This window comes from Crotalus tigris, unplaced genomic scaffold, assembly GCF_016545835.1.
Source record: "Crotalus tigris isolate CLP2741 ecotype Arizona unplaced genomic scaffold, ASM1654583v1 scf7180000017987.690289119674:8195010, whole genome shotgun sequence".
Taxonomy (NCBI): Eukaryota; Metazoa; Chordata; class Lepidosauria; order Squamata; family Viperidae; genus Crotalus; species Crotalus tigris.
In genome coordinates this window covers 2911485-2936175 of record NW_024096758.1, presented here as the reverse complement: position 1 = coordinate 2936175, position 24691 = coordinate 2911485, and the positions used below count along the sequence as shown (strand labels likewise).

General features: G+C 35.8%; 1 protein-coding gene across 3 annotated transcripts in view; it reads left to right on the top strand.

Annotated features, from left to right (window-relative positions):
- FZD3 (frizzled class receptor 3) overlaps positions 1–20495 on the top strand; it is a 38747-nt gene extending 18252 nt beyond the window's left edge. For all 3 annotated transcript variants that reach the window (XM_039345958.1, XM_039345959.1, XM_039345960.1), the window contains 5 exons: positions 3408–3604; positions 4890–5907; positions 9677–9825; positions 11046–11279; positions 13674–20495. In XM_039345958.1, coding sequence (XP_039201892.1) covers positions 3408–3604; positions 4890–5907; positions 9677–9825; positions 11046–11279; positions 13674–13887 — 1812 coding nt within the window. In that variant the 3' untranslated portion in view covers positions 13888–20495. The remainder of the gene's footprint in view (positions 1–3407; positions 3605–4889; positions 5908–9676; positions 9826–11045; positions 11280–13673) is intronic.
- The last annotated feature ends 4196 nt before the right edge of the window (positions 20496–24691 follow it).

The following is a 24691-nucleotide window of genomic DNA, read 5'->3' as shown; positions in this document are numbered from 1 at the left end:
TCCCTGCTTATTTTACTCTACTAGTCATTGCCAATTCTAGGGGGCAGTGTTTCAAGGCCATTGAGCCAGTGCAGTCTGAAGACATTTTCATGGTCAAGTGGCCAGCATGAATGGTCATGGAGCACTTTTACCTTCCCACTGAAGTGGTACCTATTTATCTACTTACATTTGCATGCTTTCGAACTGCTAGGTTGGCAGGAGCTAGGGCGACAATGGAAGCTCACCCTGTCATGTGGTACTTGGATCTTGAGCTGGGCTGCTGGCTTTTCAGCCACCCAATTCAAAATGTAGGAGAACTGAATAAGAATATAATTATTTTATTGAAAATCATGAGAAATGTGCATTGTAATTTTAAGTAGCCCAATAGAAACTCCATAGACATCCCCCCCAATATATTTTTTAGTTCAAGTTCACTGTGCAGCTAACAAATCATTTTGTGATTCTCAGAAATCATGCTGCTGTATTTCAATAGCAAACTATTAAGAAAAGCAGATATAATTTTCTGTTGCTTTTCTTTTAAGCTTTACATATCCATCCAGAATTTCCCTAAACCCCAAAACGTTCCCTATTATAATGGAAATATGGAAATGTGGGAGTTTCAGTGGAGGACTTTTAAATTATCTGGAACCACAGTGAAAATCTGTGAATGAAAACAGTGATGTTATGATAAAAGCCTCATCTATATTTTCCCTTAGTTATTAATCTCTTTAAAGCTCCAACATATGAGTTATTGGAATGGCAGAAAAAAGTAGTTATATTAGGATTTAAATGTTAAGTGTTGCCATGTATTCCAGGGATAGATTTGCTATTTCGTAGCATGCAGGGTTTTCAAATTCTTATTTCAGCATAACTCCCTGATAAATCAGGGTAAAGTTCATTTGTGTATTTGCCATGATTGTATATTTCATGGTATCTTTGCCTCTGCTGTATATCTCTGTGTATATTAGCAAGACCTTTTTTCTTTGATAATTGTTCCTATGGTTACCAGCCTTTTGTGGTGTGACAAAGGTTAGTGTTCTGATTCTCATGAGCCAAATTATACCCTTTGACTCTACCCTTTTCACACCTCAGACTAATCTTGGCCTGTGGTAGGCTTGATATTCTATGAATGCAATGTTCCCATGGTAATAGGTATGGAACACTAAAAAGAGGGGGCAGACTGAATAGAACATGCAAACCTTATTAATTTGAATGTAAATAAAGGAGGAAGATTCCTTGGAACTTTAAGGATCAGTAATTGGTTAGTAGAAAAGAACTTTTTCCAGGTTATAAACTTGTTTATGTTTTCTGTTTCTTGATTTGGGTGAAATTAAATTGTTCATGTCAAAGGCAGTGATCAACAGCAAAACAAGTATTAAACTGTGTTTCTGTTTAGTTTCTTTTTTTGCAGAGAAGATTCCAACTGAAATTCAGAATACATACAGTTGAAAGGAGGGAGGAGAAAAATTTTACTTGCCTAGGCATGAGCAGTTGCCATGCATTCAAGAGGAATTATCTATAAGAAAATTGAATTAATTTATATTTTGTATATTATGTAATTGATTGTGAGCTAAAGAAATGTGGGAGGTTGTATTTTTGGGACTATATATTTTTACACTTTCTCTCTTAGAGGAAGGGTAAAGGAAGTAATTATGCTACTGGGATTCAGAATATGAATATTTCCTCTATGTTTAAGATAAATATAAGCATAGGCAAGAATCCTATTAAAATGCAATTCATTTTTATTAAAAGAGCAGAAGAGGTACATAAACTATCTTGACACTGATTATAATGGAGTATACTAATTAAAAATTAAAAGAGAAAAACTGTTTGAATAAAGCTTCCTTTGCCCTTTTATAGAAACAGCCTTTTGCTGCTAGCTGCCTTCATATACATGCTTTTCTTTGCATGATATATTTTTTTATTTTTTAAAAAAATTCAAGCTAAAAATGTATTATTAAAACATCCCTTCTCTTTTTCTCCCTTCTAGTATTTCATAGTGTTAATATCTCCCCCATTAAACTTCAAGATTTTTATCAGCCCATGCTGCTTCTGTAAGGATTCTATACTGTAATAATTTTTGAAATATTAGTTCATAATATATTGCTTTTGGCTTCAAATTAAAATCTGGCCATAGAATTAATCCTTCTCCTAAATCCTGCATTTAAAGTGCCAAAGGGGTAAGAGACTGATAAAATGACTTTCTGCATATATGTTACTTATTCAGAATTTACATTACTCTAATAATATGCATTCACTGGGAATATTGGCTGTCATTGGAAGTGCTGACAGCTTGTCTTCCAGTGCTTCTTATGTCTAGACAGTGTATAATAATATTGGAATATGAAATTGAGATACTGCCTCACGTCTGATTTCCACCTTTCCTCCAAATAATTCTAAATATCATACGTATTATTACAACCTCAAAAATTCTGAAAAAGACCAAATTAAGAGGGAATGATTTGTTCAAGCACCACCAAGTGGGGGTTTTTGGTAGTCATTTCAGTCAAGATTTTCCTAATTTCTAACTCATTATCAGTACATTATTTTCTTCAGCTATGTCTGCAGTTGTAATCATATTTGTTTTTCAAGCAATATTCAACCGAGTATTATTGCCTTGTTTTCCTTTTACTTTTCCCCACCTCTTTTCTCCAAGTTCTCTACATAAAAATATGATACTTGGCTGAATATGCTATCTAAATATTTAATATTTGCCTGTTTTCTAAAGAATTATTAATCTGAATGTGAATTCTGGTTTAATGCATTTATTATGTTGCCAAAGAAGGGTAGAATCCTTTGTACTCATGTTAAAGTTATTTTCTACCTAGAATAAGCTGATATTTTAAGTGTTCAATATTTTAGGTATAAACATTTGATTAATTTTGACTGACTATACATTGAATAATTGGGAGTATAAATCCAATACTGCCAAAAATGTAAGAAGTTAACAAACACACACCCCAAGAAAAGGAGGTTTGTGTCTGAGTGTGTAGCATTTTTTTGTCTGGTTGATATACTTTATCAATATATCTCATGAAAACCTATTATATAACTTATGTATTATGATGCAGATCAACAGTAAAATATTGAAGGCATCATGGAATTGATTATTTTATAGGTCATCGTATAAATATTGTATAACTTATTGTATAATAAATTGGGAGAGGGTATATCATGCTCTTGGCAGATGGGCAGCATTCAGCTTTAAATCACAAATTACATAGAGTTATATTGGTCAGAAATGGCACAATAAAAAGGAGTTAATATTAAACTTTTTTTAAAGAATTTTCCTGCTTTTTTGTCTGACATGTTATTTTACCTATTTTCTCAAAACTCTGTAAGGATTCTGAAAAATCACAGTACACAATACAGAATTTGGTTGTTGAAATATTGGCTCAGAGCTACTTACTTTTACTTCTTTTTTATAGCCATTTCATCCTATGGTAAACCTTGATTGTTCCCGAGACTTTCGACCATTCCTATGTGCTCTCTATGCTCCTGTTTGCATGGAATACGGTAGAGTCACCCTCCCATGTCGCAGAATTTGTCAACGAGCATATAGTGAATGTTCAAAGCTCATGGAGATGTTTGGTGTGTCTTGGCCTGAAGACATGGAATGCAACAGGTGAGTGAATCCTCAAGATTTGTGTTTATTAAAATTATCACCTGCTATGTAATGTTTTTCCAAGATGTATTTTCAGACATGTCATATATCTGTGATGAAACCAATCCTGAGCTCCCTGCTCTCATGATATATATTCAGATCTACATTATCATACTTGAAAAGTTTTACATTAATTTTTAATCAAGAATCATGGTGTTAGAAAAATGGCTTTACCATGTTTTATAGCCCACCCTAGGCACAGTTTCTTTAGAGAACTTATCACGAGCTCCAGTGAATGCTTTTGGAGGACACTGCTAGCATGCCTTTGTCAAAGCTGAAAGCAGCTTCTACATAGGGGTACCACTTACATAGAAGCTTCTTCTGGCTTTATAAGTGAACAAAAGTCAAGTATAAATTTGAAACCAATTACATTGGCCTTCAAGTCAATGAAAAGAAACATGTAACTTCCACAGTACAAATCTCAGAGAGAAATCATGCCTACAGACTTTTTCAGTCCAGTTGTTAGACTCCAGAATTAAAATCTGAAAAAATATGGGGTAGAATATTTAGTAGAGTTGAAAGTTATGTTGTATAAATACTAAGAAAAAACTGATAAAGGATGTAACAAATTCTGAATGAAAAATTCAGGAGCAAAAGTATAGGAATACATCTGTGTTATTTATATGCTTAACCAGGAAAAATATATCTTGGTTATATATCATTGGATAAGCAGTGCAATATTAGTATTTCAGGTATTTTATACATTATGCTGAATTTTAACAACAAAGGACTAAAGGACCTGATGATGCAAATTGTGTAAAACAAGGGATTCCACATTTGTTTTTGAAGCTTTTGTACTCTAAAATTGATTGAAGACACAGAAAACTGCACAATGGACATGGCAAACTCCAGTGCCTTACTGGCCACAAAAATATACACACAAAGCAATAATCTTTTTCTATTATTCATTTAAATGTTTTTAAGATGGTTGGTTGGTTGTTTTTCTTGGTTAGCTACAAAAATCTCTTAAAGGATAAATGTAGTTGACTAAATATAATTTTTAACATGAAATCAGGCAAATCTTCAGCTATAAGCCTCTGAAAAGAAGTTGATACTGATAGTTGGATATATGAAATTATTAAACTAAAATTTGTATAAGAATTTGATTTCTAGCCATAGAATCCTATAATTTTATTTCTTCTTAGACTATTCCTTCAAATCAATTCTTTTTTAAACAACCAGAACAAGCAAAAATGCTTGCTTATATTTAAAAATTATAACTAGTCTTTTGGTCTTGCTGTTCTAGGTTCCCAGACTGTGATGAGCCTTACCCTCGTCCCATTGATCTCAATGTAGTTGGGGAAACAACAGAAAAAGCAACAGTGGAAGTGCAAAGAGACTATGGTTTTTGGTGCCCTCGAGAACTAAAAATAGACCCTGATCTGGGCTACACATTCCTGCGGGTACGGGACTGCTCGCCTCCTTGTCCAAATATGTACTTTAGACAAGAAGAACTTTCTTTTGCACGATACTTCATTGGTGTGATCTCCATTGTCTGCCTTTCCGCTACCTTGTTCACTTTCTTGACTTTCCTGATTGATGTCACAAGATTTCGTTATCCAGAAAGACCCATAATCTTCTATGCTGTTTGTTACATGATGGTGTCCCTAATTTTCTTCATTGGCTTTTTGCTAGAGGACCGGGTTGCCTGCAATGCCTCCGGCCCTGCCACTTACAAGGCTTCCACAGTGACACAGGGCTCTCACAATAAAGCATGCACAATGCTTTTCATGGTACTGTATTTCTTTACCATGGCTGGGAGTGTTTGGTGGGTGATTCTTACCATCACTTGGTTTTTGGCAGCTGTCCCAAAATGGGGTAGTGAAGCCATTGAAAAGAAAGCCCTCCTCTTCCATGCTAGTGCTTGGGGCATCCCTGGAACCCTTACCATCATTCTCCTAGCTATGAATAAAATAGAAGGTGATAACATCAGTGGAGTATGTTTTGTTGGCCTTTATGATGTAGATGCCTTGAGATACTTTGTTCTTGCTCCTCTCTGCCTGTATGTGGTGGTTGGAGTTTCTTTGCTACTTGCTGGCATCATTTCTTTAAATCGGGTTCGTATTGAAATTCCCTTAGAGAAGGAAAACCAGGACAAGTTGGTGAAATTTATGATTCGAATTGGCGTCTTCAGTGTATTGTATCTTGTGCCACTGTTGGTTGTCATTGGCTGCTATTTCTATGAACAAGCTTACCGAAGTGTGTGGGAGACAACATGGATTCAAGAAAGGTGCAAGGAATATCACATACCTTGCCCTTATCAGGTAAGTGAGCCTAGCCCTTAAATTATTTCCTTATGTTCCATTCTTTGTGTCCCTCAAGGTGGATAGCATGTTGTTTATTCTATAACTTTGGTACCAGTCTCCTGCAATATATTTATCAAGTAAAAACATATTACCTGACATAATTAGATGACTATAAATATGACTCAGAAGAAATCCAGTTTTAAAAAATGAAAAGTGAAATTGAGAATGTGAACATGAATGTGAATTTTTAGAATGTGTGATCTTCAGAGAAAATAGAATCATTTGGGTTTTTTTAAAAAAAAAATTAAATTTAAATGCCCTGAAATAAAAAGTCCTCCAGTTAAGAAAAGTATTTAATGTAAATAATTTACATTAAAACAGTTTAAATACACTAGGCACTAAGCATGTTCATATAGAATTGCATACAGTACTTTTCTGTGCATTTACAAAGTAAAGATCTAAGCACTTACCAAACATGAAAAATTATGAGAAGTACACACTGAACATGCCAAATGACTGTTAAGTGGTTGAGGGAATTACACACCAGTATGAAATGGAGAGGATGGTTTACTGAACAGAAACAGTCTTTATTATAGTATGTTGAATAGAGCCCATTCAGAAGGAATGAACTGCAATTGCTATTAAATGCCTTTTTTTAAGCTGATAAAATGCTATTATGAGATGGTAAATAAGATTTTGGAATAATAGTGCTTTCTTTTGTGTGTATCTCACAAGGTCATTTGAAAAAAAGGTTATGTGTATAGATTTCCAACTTTGGCATTCCAGTCTCCAACCATAAACAGCATATTTTACTTGCATGTTCTGTCAATTTTAGATTAATTTTGAGCATAAAACATGTCAACCTCCTCTTCTAGTTTGGTATTCCAATGTAATAAATTGAATATCAAGATGCTATAATCTTTTGTGGCTGGAATTTGAGAAAAAAAATGTGTCAAAAATACTTCTGATAGTATCCAAAGAAATTATATTCAAGCAATAATAGTCCATAAACTTATCTATGTGGTTGCTAGTAGTTGGAAACAACAGCACATTGTGTTTTATTTATTTATTTAAATATTCCTCCTTTATTTTTATAAATAACTCAAAGCGTAGCTCTTTCCTTTCTCCTCCTATTTTTCCAACAACAACAACCCTGTGAGATGTGTTGGGCTGAAAGAGAGTGGGTGGCCCAAAATCACCCAGCTGGCTTTCATGCTTAAGGTGGGACTAGAACTCTAGGCCAAAACCAAACAAACCACACTGTGGCTTAGGATAGTGCTTAGAAACTCAGTATGTGTCTTGCTTGAAATGTAGATTATATTGGCCTATTTTGTGTTTCCCATCCCTAGATCTGGGTTGGTCCTTGAGCATACTCCTTTTAACTATGCTGAATAGCACATAGGTAAATGAGGATCCTATAGAATACTTGAATTTGAATGATTTTTTAAAATATATAAATTTTATCTCACAATAACTATAGTCACAATGAAATGACTATAGGTAGCTTACAATAAAAAAACAATAAAAATCAAAATGTTAAAAACTACAATTAAAAGATGTCAACAGTATTATTAATAAAATAATGGAGAGAACTGATTTTAAAAACAGCCATCAAATAGCCCAGACCTGCTGACATAGCCATGCCTGAAGAGATTTCTGGGTGTATATCAAGAATGGGGCCAGTCTCACCTTATGGTCAGATGGTGTTTTACAGGGTGGGTACCATGGCAAGAAAAGGCATGTCTCTTGGGTCCTGCCAGATGAAATTCTTTCACAGATGGGTTCCACAGCATATCTCTTCTGAGGACCTGATGAAACGGGCAGATATAATTGGGAAGAAGTGATCCCTCAAATAACTCACCCCCATGCCATGAAAGGCTTTAAAGGTCAAAAACAGCACCTTGAATTGAACCGAGAAGTAAACCGGCAACCAATGCAGCTCAAAGAGCAGAGATGTAACATGCTGTTCTAAGTGGCAGACATAACTGTCTGTGCCGCTGCATTCTGCAACAGCTGAACCTTCTGTATGCTATCCAAGGGCATCCCCACTTAGAGAGAGTCTAGTAGTCCACTTGGGGGATGATCAGGGAATGAGTGACTGTAAGCAGAGCCTATTGGTCCAGCAACGGGCACAATTGGCATACAGCATGAAGCTTGTAAAGCCCTTCTCACCCCAAATTGCATTCCAGGTCTGTTTGGGACAGTGCTGTGAAGGAAGGTGCTTACAGAAGGATAGGTGTTGTGATGGACTACAGTGAAGCAGTAATTTCCCCAGAAGGCGGTAGCACATTCCAAGGAGAAGGACAAGACAAGAGGCCACATAACCATAGAGCTTAATAGGAGACAAAGGAAGAGAGTTAGGATAGCCACTCCCTAGAATCTGCCAGGATATGTCAATTGGGGTAAGCGTAGCGAAGGTTTAATCTTGCAAGATTCTGTTTATTGAGTATAAACAAAGACCTGAACTTTGACTGGATTGTTCTATGTTCTTGGGCTGAGCCTGACAAGTGCAATCCTGTAGAGTCCAGAGATGGCATAATCCTTGAGCTAGAGGGTCCAAATACTCAGAGCCAATCATTCTTGCCAGGGTTCAGCTGAAATCTGTTATTCCTCATCCCCCGAGCCTCCAGGCACTGGAATAGAACATCAACAGCATCTTTTAAGTCACCAGGGGAAGAAAGATTATTGCAAGCAGATGATACCTCACTCCATGGTGATGGATGATCTCATCCATGGCTTCATGTAAATTTTTGTCCTGCACTTTACTTTTTATATTAAGAATTAAGTTTCTTAGACTAGCAGATTATCTTAGTCTAAATAAGGCACTAATATATTCTTTTTTTTCTATATAGAGTTATTCTTCAGGGAAGAATTTCAGATTATAGTTGTTCACTTTCTCTCACCATCTGGTCTGTTCTATTATGTCATTTAAATTATTGATAAGGGACTAAAGGAACCAGCTGCAATTTGAAATTTGAGAAATCAAAAATCCAACAAACGACTCTAGCTTTTAATGGCTACACAGAATGTTTGTCTCTTACACACTGTACAGTACCAACTGCAGAAACAGAGATCAAACTATTAGCACTGCATTTTTAGATAGGTTTCTATCCCATTGTGTCCAGAAGGGTCAACAGTCACTTCACTGACTAACCATTTCTTGATGCTCTTTTCTAATATCTTCAATACCATATTGTCCAGGAACCATAAGTGATTCAGATAACATTGAAAAAGCCTCCAGATTTCTACATGTAGGCAGTCCAGCTCCCTCTGCTTCAAGAACAGGAGTGATATTTACCAAATATTGCTCAAGCACAAAAACAATTCATATAAATGAGAAACTTGCAAATAAGGTATCCATGTAGATCCTTTTTGTAGAACCATGTGAACAACTCCCTTTTCCTTACTAATTTAATACTATTCTCAATCCAGCAATGATTGATAAATTAATTGTACAAATTAAAAATGAACACTATTTCAAGAAAACAGCCCTTTTTCTTACATCTCTCATGCAGGAGTACTACAGATGTTGTATATAGTGCTATTGCCAAAAACTTTCTTTGGGTAGTGACACATGAACCTATTACCCAATCACAACAGGGTCATTTAAATTGACTTAAAGTCATTTATCTATATTGGATAAAAGACTTTGTGATAAGCAGTTTTGGATGATAAAGGAAAAAAATTGGGTACACTGGACTATAGTAATTACTTTTAAATGATTTAATACCTGAAACTGTATCAGTGCAGACTTTGTCTGTTTGTTATATTTGCCTCTTTTTTACAGGTTACCCAGATGAGTCGACCAGACTTGATCCTCTTCCTTATGAAATATCTGATGGCTCTCGTAGTAGGAATCCCATCAGTCTTTTGGGTTGGAAGTAAAAAGACTTGCTTTGAATGGGCCAGCTTTTTTCATGGGCGCAGGAAAAAAGAGTGAGTTGAGGTCCATATACTTGGAAGGTGGGGAAGGTTGAAATATAGGAGAAGCCAAATCTGCCTTTTCTAGTTGATATGTTAGCCAAAATCCATAAATGTCATACCTGCTTACTCCCATTAACTGTACTTTCAGAATCAAAAATGAATCCAGAAACACCTAACAATAAATTTGATTTTAGGAGGTATGCAACTCTATTAGTTGAATCCTTCTGGCCAGGAAACCCATTTTCCATTGGTTTTAATTCCTGAATTTTTAGCTTGTTTCCCCTCCTCAGTTCCAAAATTATCTGTTTGGATTTATGGGTAAAAAAACAGTTCATGTTGCCATATACTACGATATTGTATTCCAAAACTGAAGATGTCTTTTCTTGGCAATGTTATGTATTATAAATGTTAATAGCATGGGCAATAAAACCATGGTGGTTCAGTACTGCAGTACTTAATGCAGTATTACAGGCTAACTATGCCCATAATCTGGAGTCAATCCTAATGGGCTTGAGGTTAACTCAGCCTTCCATCCTTCCGAGGTTGGTAAAATGAGGACCCAGATTGTTGGGGGCAATATGCTGACTCTGTAAACCGCTTAGAGCACAGGTGTCAAACTCATCACGTGACGGGTTGCAACATATTGCGACTCTTTTTGCATTGCCGGCAATGGGGTGGGTGCAGCTTCGGTATGATGAAACCGGCCCGTGGGCCGGCAGTTTGACACCCCTGACTTAAAGAATGCTGTAAAGCACTATGGAGTGGTATATAAGTGCTATTATTAAGTGCTAACAAAACTGAACTTAGTGAGATCTCCATAGTCCAAATAATATGTTACAAAGCAAACTTGTGCTGCATTACTTGCCAGGCACAATTAAAGACTCCATAATACCATGCCTCCCCAAAGCTTATTGTATTGGGTAGATGGCAGCTAATCTACAGCAGCCAGGTTGAACAATCAAATTGTGCCCAAGAACATAATAGCTTATATCTGTTGGGTGGCTGTAGTGTTCTGGGAATGATACAATGCAACTGCTAAAATTGTAGTGGTAATTTTTAACCATTTTCAACCTGTCTGTCATGCATTGCCTTAATTTTGAATGATATAGATATAACAGAAATATGCACTTCTGAATTCATGCAGTATAGTCAGAGCTTTTTGTTGCCTAGCTTGTTCTACGTGCTGCTGCTTCCATTTGTCTTTGAGTGTTAAACTGATTGATATTTACCAGGGTTGTTAATGAGAGCCGGCAAGTACTTCAGGAACCTGACTTTGCTCAGTCTCTCTTGAGAGATCCAAATACACCCATAATTCGCAAATCCAGAGGGACTTCCACCCAAGGGACTTCTACTCATGCCTCCTCTACACAATTGGCTATGATGGATGACCAGCGAAGCAAAGCAGGCAGTGTGCATAGCAAAGTCAGTAGTTACCATGGCAGCTTGCATAGGTCACGAGATGGCAGGTGAGGAAATTAAAATATTATCCTGTAAATAAGCAGAGTATAAATTCCTATTAAAACCAAGGCAGTATGAATTCAAGTGAAATGATTGAGTCAAGGTTCCTAATGATAACAGTTGTAGGCAATTATTCTTCCTTCTACTTACTATACGCTAATTTGAAATAAAATTTAGCAAGTTTTCTAGGGTTTAAGCTATTTTTCCCTAACCTGGTATATTCCTAATGTAATGTAAGTTCATTGTATATGTCTGAAACATATCTAGAGCTTCTGTTACAAGATCTCCACTTGGATAGAAATTCAGTGCAAAGTAGGAAATCAAAAGTTCTAATTCTTAGCAATTCCATTCTGTAATATATTCAGTGATATATAACTAATTAATGAGGGCAATCGTGTCTAGAGCATTTTATAAAGATTTCAAAATGCAAGTTTTATATATTTGTGTATCCTAACCAGTTGGTTATTAAATATGAACTAATTCCAGATTTAATCATACAACAGTAGAATGCCTTCCAGCATAATTTGGGCAGATAATTCTGGAATTGCAGATGGAAATCTACACTTCTGGGGGGCAACCAGATAAAGAAAAAGGTGGAATGGACTAAACTATTAGAAATGGCTGTCAGTGATGCATTTTGAAAAAGCCATTACTCAGTCTAACCATATCGTGAACTATCACCCTGTTTCTAACCTTTTCCTTTGGTGGCTCAGCTGCAAAGAGCCTAGAGGAAATGGATATTTAGATCCTTTTCAATTTGGGTCAGACCCAGGCAAATAATAGAGAGCATTGGTTACTCTGGTAAATAACCTGTGTTGGAACCTTAAAGGAGGCTCTCTTAGTTCTATTGGACTGATCATGGTATCTTACTGGACTGTCTATACAGATTGGGGTTGAAGATTCATTTCTATCACAGTAGGTAGTTTTAGTAGTATTGCTGGGGGAGGAGCTGTTGACCTGATATGTGCTATAGCATGGGTTACTATATGGTCCTTCTCTCCCTTCTCTTCTTTTTAATATCTATAAGAAGTTGCTGTAAGAGGTCACCTGTTAGTTTCTCAATACACTTTATATTGTACCCCAGAATGAATTGAAGATGTAGTAATAATTTTAATCCTGTCTTTGGAAAGATAGAAACAAAGATAAAGTTGATATTTGTCCAGAAATATTTGCATGATGGTTCCATCTCCAAATATGGATGGCGTAGCTCTTCTAAAGGAGCTGGTTCTCAGAGGTGAAATGCATGACCAGAAAGATACTCACTCAGCTGAAATTGGTGCACCAAGTTCTGTCTTATTTGGATCAAGCTGTTCTGACAACAGTGAGTGATGTGCTAGTCATCACTGAATTAGATTATTATAACATACTCTATATGAGACAGTCTTTGAAAATGATTCAAAAGTTTTAATTGGTACAAAATGCAGTGACCAGGCTGATAGCAGTTAAGTGCTATCTTGGATTTATACAATTTATTGGGTTACTGTAGTAGCTGTCAATATGTTTCTGGTCTAATTCAAAGTCCCTTTAAATATGACTTGGCTCCAAAGTATCTTAGGAACTATTTCCTCCAAGTAACATTTTCCTTGTTCATGCATACATGCAGGAGAAAGATGTCAGTTATGTTCCCATGAGAATCAAGACACTCATTTTCTGTTATGACCCTCATGCTTTGGAATATTTTGCCCATGAGGTTTGCCTAACATCCATTCGCTCAATTTTCTGAAAGAAAGAAGAGTTCTTTGAGCAGGCATTCAGATTTATTTGAATAATCAATATACATGGGAGCTATTGTTATTTTCATTTTTGCTTGTATTTGTATTACTCATGCTGTTTTATCTTATGTAATCGACCAGGAGTCATGATTGAGCTGGGCAATATTAAAGTATTTGAATGAATAAATAAAATAACAGGAAAGAATAACTGGAATGGTTTTAAAAGAAAAAGAAGTCCTGGAAAATATGGTTATCAGTGATCATCAGTTCTCATGGCTAAGATTAGATTAAGGTCAGCATTCTTTTGTTAGAAAACAGGAAAAACCTCTGCTCTTATATTTTTATTATGGGCTTATATGGCACATCTGATAGATGATTGTAAAATACAGAATTATGACCTAGGTAAGTGGTCCCATCCATCAAGTTTCTTATACTCAGATTATCCATGGTTAACTTGTGCCTCTGTGAATATAAAATAAGTATGCTTAAAAGTGGAACCAATATTACATACAAGTCATAAACTGTGTTAAATTATTTTTACAGAAAACTGTCCTACAAATGAAAATGTTTGGATTAAACTGCAGTACATCTAAGTTTTGCTTATCTAATTTATATATTTGGGAGATAATTGGAATATTTTCAATGGATATGTGTCTGTATTACTAAAATGGATAAGTTTTTATGAATTAGATATACCCCCTGCAGTTACCGTGGAATTGAAGATCGGCTACCTCATGGCAGTATGTCCCGATTGACTGACCACTCCAGGCATAGCAGTTCCCATCGGCTCAATGATCAGTCACGTCACAGTAGCACCAGAGACCTCAGTGGAAATCCAATAACTCACATAACTCATGGCACCAGTATGAACCGAGTTATTGAAGAGGATGGGACCAGCGCTTGATCTGCACTTCTTTTCCCATCTGACACCTATTTTTAAATGAACAGCATTCATTTCTTATCAGAATAATATATCAGCTTTTATTCCTCTTATCAGCCAGAATGGCACCCAGTTTGGTCAGTACCTTCCAAGATTTCTTAGGAAGATTGCCTCTAAGCAAGTCTGTTGTTGATCAAGTCTACAAGTTAACCATGGATTCATTTAGGATTGGCTACTATATTAATTTATTTGTTGATGTTTCCCCTTATCTCTTCTAAAAATCCCTATGCGTCTATAAGTGTCATACTATGGAGGCTCTATGAAAAGTTCCTCAAATTAGAAAACTGGGTTTGCTTTTTTGTGGAGGGAGAGGGAGATACGTTTTGCTTTTTTCCCCATTCTAATTAAAAATAAACTAGTTGTTCTCCCGCAGCACAGAATGTAGGCTGCATATTAAAAACTGTATAGAGGGCATCAGAGATTATTAGTGAATGCACTAGAAATAGAACAAAAGGTAAAAATAGCAAAAGTCTTAAATAATATTGTTGGCTCTTACGTTAAATTCTGGTCTTGATGGGGAGGGTGGGAGCTTATCAATATTTGGTGTGAAGTTTCTTGTTTGTGTTTTGATAGAAAATATTCCAATTTACTACTAGTTTTCAAAGAGAAAAGCAAAGTGTTGTTGGTTCTTAATTATCAAACTGAATTCAACACCTTCATAATTCTCATTGAATAGGAGAAAAATTGATTTTTTAATGTAACTACTTTATGTAGCCTTTAAGACTATTAAGAAAATTCCCCCATGCTTCAATTCTTTCAGCATCAGTGCCTTGAATAGTTCTTCCTATATCTATTCGAAGACATTTTGGGAGGAAAGAGTTAATGGCCTCTATCAAAGAATCTGAGATATTTTTGGAGAAATGAAAGGCAAGAAGATCCATAAAATAATATGTACTTTGAATAATCTGTTATCCTGTTTATGAAGAATATTTGCTGAGCCCTGCAGATAGCTATTGAGGAGAAAATATTAAATTTGATCATTTTCAGTTCCAAACTCAAGATATTCATATGGAAACCAGAAGAACAAATGCAGCCAAACCCTTCAGCATACATATTGTAAGAAGCTTTTTGAATTCAACTGCCCAATTGTGAAGCACTAGCTTTCAGTTTATTATTTCAAAGTTCTTCTGTATTTAGGGACCAATTCAAGATTAACAACAATGAGACTGTAATTCCAGAACAGGGATTTTTCTCATTTGACGATGCAACTCAAAATATATTGTACAAGACAGTAAGACCAGTTAAATAGAATGGGCTTTACCTCTAAGTTAAAGTACAAAGGATCAGTTCTTAAGTGCAGTGTAATAAACAGCTATAGTTTTGTATTCATTCATACTTATGAATGATATGCACATGAGCAATTTAAATATGCAAACCTACAGTTCTTAATTGAAACATTACCCATGCTTGTCTTGGACAGTGAACTTGATTTTTCTAAGGCAGCTATTGGCATGAGTTAAGGAAGCACCTGTGTGTTTAAATCTACCTCATTTATTGCTCTAATACTATTGCTGGAAAATGTTTATTCTGCTTCTTTTTCTCTTTCTTAATATGCACCCTCCCTTATATCAACCTTTATATATAATGGAGAACAAATATGCTAGGTATCTAAATTTAATGACAAACCATTTCATTCTTGGTTCCTCAAGAAAAGTAACCGGTGCTGAAATACTTTGGAGCTACAAGAATTAGGCTTAGTATTATTTAAAATTCTAATTTAAAAATTGTGACGTGCCAGATCAGCTGCTTTGTAACTTGATAAGGTACTTTAAATCAAGCTAATATATTAATTGTGAGAATATAATTATGAGGAAGCCTGAACAGCATCCAAACCATGGTAAGCAGGGATTTTCTTTCTGCTCTTTTTCTGGCAAAACTACATTTCAAGAGAAACATTAGTATCAAGGGAGTTTTCCATAAAATGTAAATATAATGTAGGTATCACTTGTTATTTGTGGTGGCTCTATTCTAGACTAACAGCCACTGATAACAGAATTGTGTCTAACCAGACATTGAAGAAGTATACTTTATTCATGGGCAAAGCTCACCATTATATTGTGCCCACTTAAATACCTCCCTCCATTAAAAAATATTCTAGAAATCTTCCAAATAGAATAATGTATCAAAATTAAAGCTATTCAATCCTTTTCTAGATAATAAAATCTAACCTGTGTTTATCAACCATAGATAATGGATTGCAGATAACAAGGGCCACATGTACCAACTTCAGAGAAGTGGGACTGTTAGATCAGAACTGGAGAAAGACAAGTTAAAACTTAATTCAAAATAGGCAAAAATAAAAATCCCTTGTAGGAGAAAATATCTGTAGAATTTTAGGAAATTTTAAACGTTCTAGTAAAATATATTAACATCTTTAAATGTATGGATTCCCATAAATTTAACTCCCTCAGGAAAAAAAAAAACTTCTAGAAAATAGCAACATAGTTTGCTTCTACATTCTAGTCAAAGCTCACAGTAAGCTGCCTTTTTCTATTAATGTAATGTAGAATGGAGCCAACAGAGTCTCCATAACTATATAACAAAGATGCTTGCAAGAAAGAAGCAAATAAAAAACCACATTCTTTTTTCCATTAATTGCCTGTTAAGATACCAACCTTTTAAAACCTGAAAATTATAAGCCAATCAGTGCGGCTTCTGCATTTGGGTATCTCCACTCCTCAACTGTTGAATTTGGGGCAAGGGCATGTAAACTAATTAATTTCTACCTTCACTCCTCAATGAGGCAGGCAGTTTTCAAAGTCACTCTGCATCATACTGCCTACCTCCTCAGGCAGTTTGCCTGACCCTGCTAGCCCACAAAAACTTATTTCCTTCAGTTAACCATATTTAAGTAATATTGGATAAAACATTCATATGGTGTTTTTATAAAATACTATACTCTGAGAGTGCAGAAAATCATATATTGTGATCATGCAGTCAATCTGTACAACTTCTCAAAACCAGAATGTGTTTGCCATGGGGACTGATGTGGCCAAAATAGAAACTTCTGTGCTTAATACAGTCTATGGTTAATTAATCAGTACAAACTAATTTGCAATCTCAAGTACTTTTTTAAGCATTCCTGCCACTTTAGGTTCCATCTTGCATACTTGAAACTGCTAGACCCAAGGCAGCCGTTCCCCCCCCCCCCAGGAGCTGCAGAAATATTTAGACCAGTTCTTCAGTTTACTTTCTCATGTACAACAAATAGTGTCCTGTATTATAGCAATGCTGTCACCATAAACCAAACAATTTCAGGATTTATTGTCAGCAGGGGCATTTTATTTTATTTTATTTTTGGTAATCGCAATAAAGTTAATCTTTGGTTTTACAAAGAATTTATTTTTCCCTTTGCAAAATGACACCAAGCAAAAAATTAGCATTAGCTTGTTACTTGGATTTTTTTTTAAGTGACTGGGACAAACATCTTTGGAATGGTGTTATGTAAAATCTATGTCTAATTTTGAATACAAGATATGCACATCACTCTTGTAGCTCTTATATAGAGAAAATTGGCTTAAAGTGCCATATACTGTAAACTAGTTTTAGTAGAATGGTATCTGGGATCCCATTTGTTCCTCTTGCTGAGAAGCATCATTTGCCCATTCTCCAATTTTGATTTGATTATGTCACTGTTGTAGGTAATGTTGCAACTATAAAAATATAGAATATTGAACAATTTAGTAATTAAGCCAGATCTGGCATAGTTAGGCAGAGAAGATAAGTCTTTGTTCTAGAAAAAATATAGTTCAGCCTTAGCACAAATCACCTATATTTAATGTTGTAATTCGTATAAAATGACTTCATGGATATAGGCTACTTTTTGCCAGTGCAGAAAAACCAAAATGAAGTAGCAGATAAAAGAAAATATTGTTTAATTCCTCTGTTATCAAACAGGAGAGGTTTTTTTCTTATACAACTTCTTTTACAGTAGGAAAATTCTTCCAAAATTGTAGTACTTCTAATCAATGCTGTTATTCCAGTTATTGCAGGGAGGGAGGTTGTTAATGTTTCTGGAAAAAAAAATCAGGTTTACTACCTTTATCTAAAATTGTGATTCGAGTATAAGAGATAGATTTGAATACACCAGCATGGTACCTGATCTCCAATGCTAACAGTTGAACTTGCACTAAACTCTTTGTAGATTTGACTTATACAATAATAAGCTAGTGTCCTACTCAGTTTTGTGTTGTTCTTAGCACCTTAACTGTGCATGTACAAATGGTTACTATAGCATTGATTAAGCATTTTGTTTTTGTTTTTTAAAGACTATTTAGAATTTTTAATAAAATGACTAAAATGAAAGCCTTGAAGTGTTTGTTGCTCCTTTAAACCTCTAGGGAGAAGAGTAAACGACAAAAGTATACATAGAATGTGCAGGCTTTTAGGGTGAATGCAGAATTCTGCCATATTCCAGGAGACACATCAAGACATGCTTTATTTCCTGGCAGATTCAGTTCCAAAACTGAAAATATAGGCTTCCCCTAGCTTATAAAACGGTTCCCACTTATGCCATGACACAATTCCATGACTCAAAAAAACTTTAGAGTAGTTGTGCATCAGAAACCCACTCTCTTTTTATGCTAAGTAAGAATTTCACTATCAAACTTATCCATGGAATTTGGGTCTTTTTTTTAATTTAAATCTGCTATGAGTCTTAATATCTGCTGAATATTGGCAATAAAAAAATCACCATACCAGATTTTCACTGCAAACCGATTGTTCACACACTATACTAAGCAGTTGGTGTATTCCGGCATGGTTTGTTGAAAAATCCAAAAGCCAAGATAAAACTAAGCAAATTTAACACAAGAACAATCATTTGAAACTGCAGATGAAGTTTTCATTTTTTTCCCAATTTATTCCTGAAGGAGACAAAATGTTCAGCTATGGGGGAAGGGGAAAAAATAGGTCTGTTACACCTCAGTTTAACACTTTTTTATTTTTGGAAACAAAAAAAATCCTAGAATATTAATTGGCTTGCTGTCAAATTTCAGTGCTGCAGTCTTGACATGGTCTGGGGCAACATGCCACTTGTGGATTGCCTATCTCAAGGTTCAGTAGTGTTTGTATCAGATTATATCTCCTTAGAATAGCCTTGGTATTGGACTAACAATCATATTTGTGATCAATACATCTGAAAGTCCCTGTTTGAAATTATATAGAAAAAAAAATGACTTTATTCCTCTGCTACATTTGCATGACTTCTTGTAAGCATGCTTTTCTTTCCTTTGGCTTTGCTCATGAGTTTCTACCAAATACCTTGAAGCATTAAATTGCAGGATAATCCTGCTACAAATTCCACCTGAAAGCTGCCAAAACTAACAAGTCTGAACAAATGTGAATTCCACTGATAACTATCCTTTCAGAGTACTTTAACTGGTGAATTCTTTATGTGATAAAATTACTTTAGACAAAGGGGAATAATTGTCATACTAGAGCTTTTCTTTAAAAATATGTAAAAATGTTATTAGCTATCAATGTTCAGACACAGCTAATTCCTAGCCCAAAATAGTGAATGTGAACAAGCTTTGGACAGCTTTTATCCCAACTAAACAAATGAAAAGTCTATTGTATGTCAATTTTATGCAAATATTGCTCACCTCTACATCAAGCAGGTTTAGCATAAATTGGATCCAAAACAAAAATTTAACATTGCAGAAGTTTCCAGAAGGTTCATAAAAGCTTGTGCTATAATAAAGATGTGGCTCTTTAGGCAAGAAGTAACTTTTTGTTACTGTTTTGCTTTACTTTGTAAAGATCTATCCATGCTTTATATGTTAGATTAAAGTGTTTCATTAACTTCCACAATCTAACTAGTGCCCTCTCAACCTAGACAACTGGTTGGAGAATATGGGAGCTCAATGCAGAGCAGGGAAATAACTGTGTCTGCAATGTCTATGGATCCATTGTCTTCACTTCTGGGCTCTAGATCTTTTTCTACTTGCATACATTTGTATATATTACAAAAAATAATCTTTTTTGTAATATATCATTTGTGAATCACTTCATAATATATTGAAAAGGAGGACAAAAGACAGGTAGTAGTTTATAACTGAAGGTTACTACAATATATGTACAGTATATTATTTTTATCCACCATTATTTCTAGTTAGAACAAGCAGCTTCAGAGGGCTTCAGAAATGTAAAATATATTTACTACGCAATATCTGAAGTGTTTTTCATTGGTCTATGGAAAAAGCAAATATAGGAAAAGAAATATAGAAGCAATGTTTCACTCATGAAATCCCTGGCTATTGCGAAAAGGGATAGGCCTGTTGATTCACAAAGAGCTCAATGGAAGTAATAGACAGACTAAAGATAAGGGGGTAAAATTAATTACATTTGTTTGACAGATTAGGACCAAGGAAGTGTTTTAGTCCCATTGCTAACCTTTGTGAAACAAGCTAAACAAATGTAATAACAATAGTACACAAAGCAAGCCTCCAATTTACGAAATGCTGTAAAACTATATAAAAATCCTTGTACTCGTCAAATCAGTTGGTCAGCTGCTCCAGAGCCACATGCTGTTGTGGTACTGCTTTTCAATAAACTAGAACCTTCTCTCTAAAGCAGTCTCCATTTTGTTTATTCTCGGGTTGGACTAGACCCTGAAGATTTTTCTTTCAACAGTACACAGTACCATGACATCTTTGAAAAAAATGTCTTTCATTTTACTTTTACCTGTTCTGGGAACTGAGTCCTGCTTGCAGGATCACTCAGCTCAGTTTAAACTTTCTAATAAAACTATCCAACTTAGGAACCTTCTTACATTGATAGGCTAATAGTGGCTTAGCCACTGTGCTGTTTTGCTGTCCTCTTTCAACAATTGTATATTCAGTCCTACTAAATCATAATAGTAAATAAGCAAAAATTAGAGGGAGCGACAGTACTTTTCTGCCAAGGAAGTCTATTAAAACTAAGCCAGAATCAGGAACAATTTTTAAGCATGATGGCATGGCTTTATACCATAAACTACTAAAATAGCAATTTAAAAATGAACACAAGGAAATAGTGAAAGATGTTTTCTCTCCACCGAATCTCCTCCGATTTATTGTGCAGAGATATTTAGTAATAGCTATTCTATAAATCCAAAATAAAGGACTATTGATTTTCTGAATAACTGAGATTTATCTTTTTGGCCATATTTAATCTCCATCCATTTTCATTCTGTAATTTAGAGTACTATAATTTGTGCTTGGCCTCACATTCCCTTTCATTTTAATGTTCCCTTCATTGGTGTAAGAATTTTCATACATTTTAATATCCATTGAACTCTGGAATATTCTGAAAATTCTGAAGCTTTCCAGCAGCGCATACAAATAAATGATGGAAAGGGAGAGGAAGGAGAAAAAGAGTGGTAGAGGAAGGGAGAAATGGAAGAGAGAGAGGGAGAGGGGAAGAAATGAAGATGGAAGGAAAGGAAAAGGGGAAAAGGCAAGGCACTAAAGATAAAAATGATCAGTGAGATGGGAAGGAGGGAAATCAGAAAGATGGAGAAACATAAAATGAGGAAAGGGGTGAAATTAATTAGGGCAAGATGACAAAAAATAAACAAGGTAAGAAGGGAGGGAGCAGGGATAAAGTCAAAGGGTGGAAGGAAGGAAAAGAGATTCTGAAGAGCAGATGAGATTATGTTCTACCGTTGTAACTCTGCCCACTTAATAGGGAGAAAAAAGTTGCTCATTTACATTTTTATTCCATACTTATTATAATAAGTTCACCAATCAAGAAAGTAATTTAAAATTAGTAGCAGGTGGCTTCAAATCATCCACTATCCCCAGCAGGCAGAAAAAGCAATCAGCTGACAAACCAAATCTCTGGGTCTACACCCAAAATGAAGGCTACTGCATAGAGGTTTAGATGAGCAATTTTAAGCAGCATTTTTCAAAATCGGAGCAGCCATTAAAAAGACTTTTTGATGACCTTATCAAATTCATCTGTAATAAATGATGAATACTGTGGAACAGGATTTTGAAGATCTTGCAGACTTACAGAAAAAGAATTCTGCCAGTGTTTCTCAACCTTGACAATTGTAAGGCATGTGGACTTCAACTCCCAGAATTCCACAGCCAGCAATGCTGGCTGTGGAATTCTGGGAGTTGAAGTCCACATGCCTTAAAATTGTCAAGGTTGAGAAACACTGCGAAAACCCAACAAATCATCTATTCAGCATTATCAGTCACTGAGTGATCAATTCAACAGAACATGCTACCGAAATCCTTCACTTGCAGCTATCCCTGGCTACCACCATATCTTATGGCTGTATCATTTAGCTATCCATTTTGTAAAAAAATCATTCATTTTGTCACCTACCCCTCCCCCATATTTAATTTTAATGGGTAAAACACTCCTGTCCAAGTCCTACTACCATGAGGAGATAAATGTGTTTTTACTCACATTCTCCACACCATTTATAATTCCATACACCTTTATTGTGTCACCTCTTATTTGACTTTACTTCAAGCTAAAAAGTCCAAGGTACTGTGGCGTTTGCTTGTAGAGGAACTGCTTTGGTCCTCCAATCAATCTGCCTCTTTTCACTTTTGCAAACAGTATCCTTTTCCAACTATGGTTATTGTAATTGTGCCCAGCATTATAAATACAGATTAATCATGAGCAACACTATGTTGATGATTTTACTTTCTATTCCTTTCTTAATGGAATTTGCCCATTTTTTACAGTACTAGAACATAGTTCTAGTTATCATGATTCCAATATCACTTTCTGATATCTATAGCCAGCTCCAGTTCTATTATAATATATGGGTGTGCTTTGGACTTTGCTTCCATGAAGATGCATCTGTCATTCAGCATCCTGGCTGATTCTGCCTTACTAGCCTTTGGTATATACTATAATATGATGTTATTGTATATCTGTTAACTATTGATCTCTAATTTGTAAAACTATTACTGTGTGAATTCATCCATGAATTAATATCATCTTTCATTATTACATTTGAATAGACACTTATTAAAGAATGAAATCACTTCTATCTATTGTGTCATCACTATTGGAACAAGATTTTTGTCCAGTCAGTAGTTAAGTCCCCTAGTTGCTCAGTTAGAAAAATGAGACCTAAAGAGTGCTGCAGTGGCTGCGGCATCAGACACGTTCCATTGATTTGCTGAGTAAGTACCATTGTGATCTCCAGACTGTGAGGAAAGATGACTGGCAGTGATTATTCCCATTCCGATGAACTCTGTGCAAGCACCAAATAGCTATTTTGGGGTCTTTTCCAGAGGAACATTTTTTATGCAAACTAGGAACTAAAGAACATTGTACAGGAGTAAAATTGCACTCATCTAAGCACTAGATGTTTACATCCCAATGTTTTTAACTCTTGGGTTCGATGAATAAGCCACCATGCTTGGATTTATGCCACACATTAAGCTAAACAAGAACTAAACAAACTATTATAAATATGATAGGAGAACCAAGTCACAAGAGGCAATTCTTGGATGTTTCAGTGCTGAGTATGAGCAAACTAGCCATTTGGACTACTACCATAGAGAGGAGCCTTACAGAACAATGCATGCCTTCTAGACGGCAAGAACACTAAGGGTTCTTCAAACTTGGCCCTTTTATGATTTTTGTACTTCAACTCCCAGAATTCCTCAGCCAGGCACACTGGCTGAGGAATTCTGGGAGTTGACATCCACAAGTCACAAAAGGGCCAAGTTTGAAGACCCCTGCTTTATGTACAAATTATTCAAGACTAGTCATCTCCAGAAAGCAATCAATGGAAACATCTTGCTTGAAACCTTGAGAACTTTTGCCACGTCAGAAAAGTCAGTACAAGGTTAAACAACCAATCTCTTTTTGGCCTCCTTGGCTGAGGGACTCAGAATGTATTCTGTGTCCTCACAAAGTTGTAAGGCTTGCAGATTAAGACTATTTTTTTACTTCAGCTGCTATTCCAACAAAAATGCAGCAATAGTTTTGGGGTGCTTTGTTTAAATCTGGGGTGATCTCCTTTTTATCGGTAGTACTCAATTTACAACTATTCATTTAGTGACTGAAGTTACAATGGCACTGAAAAAAGTGACAGTCCTTACAACTGTTGAAGCATCCCCATGGTCACATGATCAAAATTCAGGCATTTGGCAATCAGCATGTATTTATAATGGTTGCAGAATCCTGGGATCATGTGATTGCCATTTGCGACTTTCCAAGCTGTCTTCAAATAACCAAGTCAATAAGGGCTGACAGAGTCACTTAATGACTGATACATTTAACTGCAGTAATTTGCTTAACAGCAGTGGCAAAAAGGGTTATATAATTGGGTGTGACTTACTTAACAACTGCCTTGTCTAGCAATGGAAATTCTGTCTCCCAATTGGGGTAGTAAGTTGAGTACTGAAAATCCCAGCTAGTCCTATTTTCCATCTCCTGAGACTGTACATATTAATTTGTATTTACCCGTTTCCCCAAAAGTAAGGCCTACCCTGAAAATAAGCCCCAGCTTGATTTTTGGGGAGTGAGCCTAATATAAGCCCTGCCTCAAAAATATGTCCTAGTTTTGGGGCGAGGCACATAAAAATCAAGCTAGGGCAGGGGTGGGAGTGTGAAGCTGTCCCACGCACCCCACGTCCACTCACCTTATAGCCAGGCCTCTCCTCGCTAGCTGTGGTGTCTTCTGCAGTCAGGCCTGCATTTCTCAGTAACAGACCTTTACGGAAGGCCACTGCAACCGAGAACCAAGCTGTGGATTGAATTCATAGCTCGGTACTCAGCTGCATAGGCCTTCCAGAAAGGCCTGACTGCA